General features: G+C 43.8%; 2 protein-coding genes across 2 annotated transcripts; both read left to right on the top strand.

Annotated features, from left to right (window-relative positions):
• Positions 1–4,140: 4,140 nt before the first annotated feature.
• On the top strand, positions 4,141–4,821 carry LOC138977309 (uncharacterized). The gene has a single exon (XM_070350211.1). It carries the CDS (start codon positions 4,141–4,143, stop codon positions 4,819–4,821), a length of 681 nt encoding a protein of 226 aa, XP_070206312.1.
• Positions 4,822–4,873: 52 nt separating this feature from the next.
• Positions 4,874–6,790, top strand: LOC138977499 (uncharacterized). Its single transcript, XM_070350347.1, has 2 exons — positions 4,874–6,439; positions 6,721–6,790. The coding sequence occupies exon 1, from the start codon at positions 4,922–4,924 to the stop codon at positions 6,101–6,103; it is 1,182 nt and encodes a 393-aa protein (XP_070206448.1). The 5' UTR covers positions 4,874–4,921; the 3' UTR covers positions 6,104–6,439; positions 6,721–6,790.
• Positions 6,791–9,004: the final 2,214 nt, after the last annotated feature.

The raw sequence follows: 9,004 nt of genomic DNA, 5'->3' as shown, positions 1-9,004 counted from the left end.
AGTCCAGGAACACATTTTCCTGTGAATCATAGTCCAGGAACACATTTTCCTGTGAATCATAGTCCAGGAACACATTTTCCTGGGAATCATAGTCCAGGAACACATTTTCATGGGGATCACAGTCCAAGAACACATTTTCCTGGGAATCATAGTCCAGGAACACATTTTTCTGTGGATCACAGTCCAGGAACACATTTTCATGGGGATCACAGTCCAGGAACACATTTTCCTGGGAATCATAGTCCAGGAAAACATTTTCCTAAGAATCATAGTCCAGGAACACATTTTCATGGGGATCATGGTCAAGGAACACATTTTCCTAGGAATCATAGTCCACAAACACATTTTCATGGGGATCACAGTCCAGGAACACATTTTCATGGGGATCATGGTCAAGGAACACATTTTCCTGTGGATCATGGTCAAGGAACACATTTTCCTGGGAATCACAGACTAGGAACACATTTTCTTGGGAATCACAGTCCAGGAACACATTTTCCTGGGAATCACAGTCCAGGAACACATTTTCATGGGAATCATAGTCAAGGAACACATTTTCCGGGGAATCACAGTCCAGAAACACATTTTCATGGGAATCATAGTCCACAAATACCTTTTCCTGGGAATCACAGTCCAGGAACACATTTTCGTGGGGATCACAGTCCAGGAACACATTTTCCTGTGAATCATAGTCCAGGAACACATTTCCCTAGGAATCATAGTCAAGGAACACATTTTTCATGGGGATCACAGTCCAGGAACACATTTTCCTGGGGATCACAGTCCAGGAACACATTTTCATGGGGATCATGGTCAAGGAACACATTTTCCTAGGGATTATAGTCTAGAAACCTAGTTTCCTTGGGATCATAGTCAAGGATCTCATTTTCCTGAGGATCACAGTCCAGGAACACATTTTCCTGGGAATCATTGACAGGAACACATTTTCCTGGGAATCATAGTCCAGGAACACATTTTCATGGGAATCATAGTCCACAAATACCTTTTCCTGGGAATCACAGTCCAGGAACACATTTTCCTGGGAATCACAGTCCAGGAACACATTTTCCTGGGAATCACAGTCCAGGAACACATTTTCCTTGGAATCATAGTCCAGGAACACATTTTCCTGTGAATCATAGTCCAGGAACACATTTCCCTAGGAATCATTGTCAAGGAACACATTTTCATGGGGATCACAGTCCAGGAACACATTTTCATGGGGATGACAGTCCAGGAACACATTTTCATGGGGACCATGGTCAAGGAACACATTTTCCTAGGAATCATAGTCCAGGAACACATTTTCATGGGGATGACAGCCTAGGAACACATTTTCATGGGGATCATAGTCTAGGAACGCATTTTTCCAGGGATCATAGGTAGTTGGCAGTCTATAAATTTGTTTTTGGATTCCGGTAGAATTTGAAACGTGCGGCCACTTTATCCTTTCACAACGGAATGGATTTAGGTGAAGGGAATCAGAGCCAAGTGTTGGCTACCGCAAGAACTGCAGCCAATACCCTGACCGGTATGTGACCATGCTGTAGTTCAGGCGTGTTGTGTCATGCTCTGTCACCCGTTCGCCCTCTACTTTCTAGTGACCTATCGCCAAATTACAATTATGTGGTAAAAATTAGTCAATATTACAAGTATGTGGTGAAAATTGTTCTTCCCCAGATAACGTTTAACTTTCAGTTTTGGCTCAAGTAATACACCTGGAATTAAGCCAGAACTAACCATTACTAATTTTCACGCTGTCAGTTAACATTATCACTGTGAATTACACTGAACACGTGTTAATTCCTACTTTTCACGTGATATTATTAACCTCAGGTTCTGGCGCTAGTAAGCTGTCATACCACTAAGGTACAGGTACAGGTACAGGCCTGCCTAAAGTACACCTTGCCATTTACCTGTAGGCGAGCAGATCGTTCACCTTGCCTGCTCCACTGGCCTAGACAGTCACGCATGACTGAGCAATGTAGGGCTTGAGCGTGCGTCATTATTGGCTCGAGTCATGTTACACGGACTCTGGATCAATGGAGTAGTGCGCACTTTATCATACAGGCATTTCTTTTGACACGAAACAAGCCGCGGATTACTTTTGTGGTTTTTGAGAAGCATTTGCTGGCACGCGCTCGTGTTTTTGTGTGTTGTTTGTTTATTAAGCTTGAAACAAATGCGTGTTTTGTAAAAGTCTTTATAATCTGTTTGATTTAACTTGAAACACACACACGCACACACATGTGCGCGCGCGCACGCACACACACACACACACACACACACACACACACACACACACACACACACACACACACACACACACGCATGTACGCACACCAATGCACAACCACACACACACGCACACACATTTGCGTCACTTCGCTGCCGAGGTCCCCCTCCGCCTCCCCCCCCCCCAAACCCCGACGTCGTACGGCATGGGGATGTAAGCCATGCTATGTTTTTACATTTAGTCAAGTTTTGACTAAATGTTTTAACATAGAGGGGGGAATCGAGACGAGGGTCGTGGTGTATGTGTGTGCGTGTGTCTGTCTGTCTGTCTGTCTGTCTGTGTGTGTAGAGCGATTCAGACTAAACTACTGGGCCGATCTTTATGAAATTTGACATGAGAGTTCCTGGGTATGATATCCCCGGACGTTTTTTTTCATTTTTTCGATAAATACCTTTGATGACGTCATATTCGGCTTTTTGTAAAAGTTGAGGCGGCACTGTCACACCCTCATTTTTCAATCAAATTGATTGAAATTTTGGCCAAGCAATCTTCGACGAAGCCCGGGGTTTGGTATTGCATTTCAGCTTGGTGGCTTAAAATCTAATGAGTGAGTTTGGTCATTGAAAATCGGAAACTTGTAATTAAAATTATTTTCTTATTGAACGATCCAAAAACAATTTCATCTTATTCTTCGTCATTTTCTGATTCCAAAAACATATACATATGTTATATTTGGATTAAAAACAAGCTCTGAAAATTAAAAATATAAAAATTATGATCAAAATTAAATTTTCGAAATCGTTTTAAAAACACTTTCATCTTATTCCTTGTCGGTTCCTGATTCAAAAAACATATAGATATGATATGTTTGGATTAAAAACACGCTCAGAAAGTTAAAACGAAGAGAGGTACAGTAAAGCGTGCTATGAAGCACAGCGCAATCGCTACCGCCCCAAACAGGCTCGTCACTTTCACTGCCTTTTGCACTATACTAGCTGCGGACTACGTTCAGTTTCATTCTGTGAGTTCCACAGCTTGACTAAATGTAGTAATTTCGCCTTACGCGACTTGTTTTTTTGGTTATCTCCCAGAGCACAATGCAAGCTAACAAAACGTCTTTAGGGCATCAACTTGTGAAACCACTGGTGCAGATAGTGTTTTTCAAACAAGGTGCAAACACTTTGAATGCGTTTTTGGTGATTTGTTCTCCTTCGTTTTCTCTTCTACAGTTCCCCGTAACGTCCGCCAAACCAAATATCATACGTTGATAAGCTTTGCTTGTGGTGCTCCATTTACGAATTGATTGTAAGCGGCTTTGTTGTATGTCATTTTGCTGAATAAAATTGTTCAAACCAAATGCGTTTTAATGAGATAACATTTGACTTAAAAGTCACAGTCTGCCCGTGAAGACAGCCCTGCTCACTATTTCGTTCACATCTGCCCGTGAAGACAGTCCTGCTCACTATTTCGTTCACATCTGCCCGTGAAGACAGCCCTGCTCACTATTTCGTTCACATCTGCCCGTGAAGACAGTCCTGCTCACTATTTCGTTCACATCTGCCCGTGAAGACAGTCCTGCTCACTATTTCATTCACATCTGCCCGTGAAGACAGCCCTGCTCACTATTACGTTCACATCTGCCCGTGAAGACAGTCCTGCTCACTATTACGTTCACATCTGCCCGTGAAGACTGTCCTGCTCACTGTTTGCAAGAATGGGAGCAGTGGAAGAGTTCCCTTCAGTCGCTGCAAGGACTCGAGATTCCTCGCCAATACGTCCCGACCTCGCTCACCCAGTGTACAGACATACATTTCCACATTTTCTGTGATGCCTCAGAAAAGGCAATTGCATCAGTAGCTTATGTGGAAGTTCTCGGCAGTCCCAACTCCCACTCTGGCTTCGTCATGGGCAAGGCCAAGGTTGCCCCAAAGAGCGGTAACACCATACCTCGCCTTGAACTGTGCAGCGCAGTCCTTGCAACAGATCTATGGCAGTTGATCTCAGAGCAGCTTGATGTTGTCCCCAAGAGTGTGACTTTCTACACAGACAGTAAAGTTATTCTGGGCTACATCAACAATGAGAAGCGGCGTTTCTACACTTACGTCAGCAATCGTGTCGAACGTATCAGAAGAGTGACTGATCCACAACAGTGGAAGTACATTCCGACAGATTCCAACCCTGCAGATGTTGCAACCAGATACACCACGGAGGACCTCGGCCAAAAAGAGAGTGTGTGGCTCCATGGATCGGGAGACCTTTTCGGAAGCTCTCTCTCCACAGAGATTTCTGACACCAAGTTTCCATTGGTTGCTCCTGATGCGGACAGTGAAGTGAGAGCCTGTGTGTGCAAGACAGAAGTTGCAGATGTTCCCTCATCTTTGACCTCCCGATTCGAAAAGTTCTCCAGTTGGGAAACCTTGGTCAACTCTCTGTCTATCCTCAGACACACCTGCCGCAGCTTCTCTTCGCCTTCAGAATCCTGCAAAGGCTGGCATCAGTGTTCTAATCACCGTGACGCAGATAGCCTCAGAGCAACAGAGGCCTTCATTATCAGCGCCGTCCAGAAAGACGCTCTCCAAAGGTAAGCCCCTTCCCAAGTCCAGCAGCATCATGTCCCTCTCACCCTACCTGGACGAGGAAGGTCTGCTTCGTGTTGGAGGCAGGCTCTGCAATGCTAAAGAGACAATGGGGCTAGCCAGTGTGCACCCTGTGGTACTTCCCAAGAACCACCACGTGTCAACTCTGCTAGTTCGACACTACCACAAGAACGTGAAGCACCAAGGTCGGCATTTCACGGAAGGAGCACTTCGATCTAACGGCTTCTGGATCATCGGTGCAAAGCGGCTTGTGCAGTCCATAATCCAGCAGTGCTTCTTGTGCAAAAGACTACGAGGAAAGCTGGCTCATCAAAAGATGGCGAGTCTCCCTGCTGACAGAGTCCTGCCCTCCGCTCCATTTTCACACGTTGGGGTGGATGTCTTTGGACCGTGGTCTGTGGTTGCCAGAAAGACTAGAGGCGGACTCTCCAACGCCAAAAGATGGGCAGTGATCTTCACCTGCATGGCAATCCGTGCTATCCACATTGAAATCCTTGAGGAAATAAGCAGTTCCTCCTTCATAAACTCCCTCAGGAGATTTGTTGCCTTGCGCGGACCAGTAACAGAGCTACGCTCAGACCGCGGCACCAACTTCGTCGGAGCTGCTGCACACCTTCAAGTAGATGCTCTGTTCGTCGAAGATGGCCCAGTTCACAAGCATCTCTTGAAGTCAGGGATCACATGGAGGTTCAACCCCCCTCATGCTTCTCATATGGGTGGCTCATGGGAGAGAATGATAGGTGTGGTGCGAAGAATACTGGATGCTCTGCTTCTAGACATGAGACGCAAGCCCCTCACCCATGAAGTGTTGTGCACTCTGATGGCTGAAGTCTGTGCCATTGTGAACTCGAGACCCATTACTCCTATCTCCCATGACCCAGATTCCCCCCTCGTGCTCACACCGCTCATGCTGTTGACCATGAAATGCGGCCAAGACCAGATCCCTTGTGACTCAAGTGACTTGAAGGAAGCTTACAAGCATCAGTGGAAACATGTGCAGGTTCTCTCGAACACTTTCTGGAAACAGGAGTACCTGCAGTCGCTGCAGCAGAGACGATCATGGAAAAGCGAAGAGGAGAACATCGAGGAAGGCGATCTTGTTCTTCTCAAGGATGCAGAGACTCACAGAAATTACTGGCCAGTTGGTTTGGTGATTCGCACTTTCCCCAGTGACAGTGACACTTTGGTACTTTCAGCAGAAATTCTTGTGATCAAGAACCAGGAGCCTGTGAACTATACCAGGCCTATCACAGAGCTTGTGCCTTTGTAGGCCCCTCATGAGTTGAACTCAGACAATGCTGTTATTCGCGCCGTCTCTTTTAAAGCCTTTTCAAGCTTTATTTTGACTTTAAACTGTGCGTGTGTTGTAGCTTAAAGCTATTCAGTCGTTTTTAAGTTTTGGGTATATTTTGAACTCTAAGAATAGTGATATCAAGAAGATATCAGACGGGGAGTGTTCTGTATCCAAGAGTTGTTTTTCCTTGGTTTGTGTTGGGTGACTTCCCTTCCCCCTTTTTGGTTTGGCAGCCGCCATTTGTACTGGTCAGCCAGCACCAGGTCCCGCTTGATTCTGAAACATCTTTAGTTTAATGTACGCTCACATGTTGTAAGTACAGTCATTTTATTTCTAAAAGTTTCTTTGAGGTATTTGTTCGATAATTTGTTTGTGTGAGGTGGAGTGGAATGCGTGTCGTTGGTTTTATTTTTGGGGTTCATCGGCACAACGTGCTCTTACTTTTGTTCAATTTCATTTTACGTGCTCCGATATTTGGATGCTTAGTGGGGCGGTAACTGGAGTTTGTTTTATTGATGTGTGTGGTTCCGTGGTACGGACTCGTTTGCCAAATAGTGTTTTGGTCTTATGTTATTATTGTTGTTGTTTTTCAGTTTTTCACCGCAATGACGCATGACGGGAGAAGCAATACTCAAGTCAATTAAAATGGTGACACTATCTGCGCACAGTTTGTTGCTGAGTTTCTGAACGAACGTGGAGGCAGAACAGTGTGTGTGTTTGTCTGTGTGTGTTTATGTGTGTGTGTATGTGTGTGTGTGTGTGTGCGTGTGTGTGTGTGTGTGTGTGTGTGTGTGTGTGTGTGTGTGTAAGAATATCTCACATGTTAACGTCAAATGGACGTTTAGTATTGATGTGTGTGTGGCAAAAGCCCAGGATCTGCCGCTAAGTAATGACGCCTTCTAAACATCTTCAATTCTTTTTACCAGCACAACACTGTTATCCTTAAAGAAGCAGTGCTTCTATTTTTAGCAATCATGTCCATCACGCAGATCTATCCAGGGTTTTACACGGGATGAGAACATTCCTCAGCTTTAGCAAACGGACAAAAATCAAAATACTGGCTACCCCTTGAGTAGATTTAAAAAAAAAGAATTAATGTTTTAATTGACACTAGTGTACATATACGAAAATGATTCATCAACAATTTCCCACTCTTCACAGAAAAAAGTCAGAATGTTGATTTTTGATATGTGTAAAAATGGAGGGATAGTATTATCCCAAGCGCAAGTTTAGACAGATCGGTCAAGTCAAATCAATCAAATTAGTCGCATTATCTCAAGCATGAGAAGTTACAGAGGTGGTGCATAACACGCATGGAAAACTCGCCGTTTCAGACTGATCAAATTACTCAGATGACAATACTAAAAGTAACCATTATATTACAAAACACAAAGAAGACGAGAAACATAGCAGCACATACATGTACTACTCGAGTCGCTGTGTGCAAATCGCCTCTATGGCTGTAAATGTTATCGTGAAAGGGAAAGAGCAGTGTCTTTAAATGTATATATGTGACGCGTTATGTAGGTCGATCACTGCTGTGGCTCGTGAAGCCATCACAAAAACAATGCATCAAGTCTGAGAACGACGAGATGAAGACAAGGGAAAATGTCATCATGCGAACGACAGCAAGAATAAAAAAAATAAAAAAAATAAAAATAAAAAAAAGTGTAATTCCGAAAAGGATCAAAATATCACAGAAAAACTTGGTGAACAACTTCCGATGAAAAGACTAATGGAATAAAGATAAAAAGAAATTCATCAACGCTGTATGAAGACCTACTCAAACAACATTCGGCTTTTACAAGTTGCGACTATTTTCAGTAAATGCTGTGCTGGGTCGAATGATTATGTGTTTCACAATGTACTTTTGTGAAAAGCTAGAATGTAAAATAGGATGACACCGTGAACTATAACAGAACCTGTACGTACTTGCCATTTTTGAGGGCCCCAAAGGGGGGGTATCATCACGATCACGGGAAGGGAAATTTTAGCTTTCACGATCACAGTTACCTTGATTTTTGTTTTCACGATCACGAACACCAGTGGCAAATCACGGTCACGGTAAAAGTTGCAGGTACAGAAAGCACGTGTCAAAGTAAACACAACCACACAGTTATTCGCTCCTCTGGATCTATTGTTTATTCAACACAAAGTGACAACTGTTGCACTTTTTAATTATTTTTGTTAATTCTCTTTCATTCACACATAGAAATACATATCATGATTTGTAATCAGTAACAAGAATGTTGTTTTCATTGTTTTTTCTCTCGCTCTCTCTCTCTCATACAGACACTCACAGGAATATACACTCCAGGGGCGGAGCAGTTAAGCCAGAGGGGGGGAGGGTTACAACCTGGGGTCCAGGGGTAGACCTTGTGGGGTACATGGGCAAGGCTGAAGAGTTTTAGCTATTTTATGAACAATTTATGGCTTATCCTTGATTTTAAACATGATCAACTGGTGTCAGCAGCCACTCATTATTTCTTTTAAAGTTAGTATTAATTTTTTTTTGACAGCCGGGGGGGGGGGGGGGGGGGGAGGGTCCGGAACCCCTGTAACCCCCCCCCCTAATCCGCCCCTGCACTCATACACATTCAACTCCCACACCCTCACTCACACACATGAATATATATACTTGCACAATTTCACACTTCCAGAGCTAAATCTTTTAAACCCTATTGGGTGGATTGAAATTAAAGTACATGTATGTGTGATGGTAGAGTCTATAATCCTGACTAAAGGTCAGTCTAGGAATCATGAAGGTGGGTGAAGGAATATACACTCATACACATTCAACTCCCACACCCTCACTCACACACATGAATATATACTTGCACAATTTCACATTTCCAGAGCTAAATCTTTTAAACCCAT

This window comes from Littorina saxatilis, linkage group LG9, assembly GCF_037325665.1.
Source record: "Littorina saxatilis isolate snail1 linkage group LG9, US_GU_Lsax_2.0, whole genome shotgun sequence".
Taxonomy (NCBI): Eukaryota; Metazoa; Mollusca; class Gastropoda; order Littorinimorpha; family Littorinidae; genus Littorina; species Littorina saxatilis.
Note: the sequence above shows the minus strand (reverse complement) of the source record. Positions and strands in the feature narration are given on the sequence as shown.

Coding starts and splice junctions, on each gene's coding strand:
- LOC138977499 (XM_070350347.1), top strand. CDS start 4,922: ATGGGGCTAGCCAGTGTGCACCCTGTGGTACTTCCCAAGAACCACCAC.
- LOC138977309 (XM_070350211.1), top strand. CDS start 4,141: ATGGGCAAGGCCAAGGTTGCCCCAAAGAGCGGTAACACCATACCTCGC.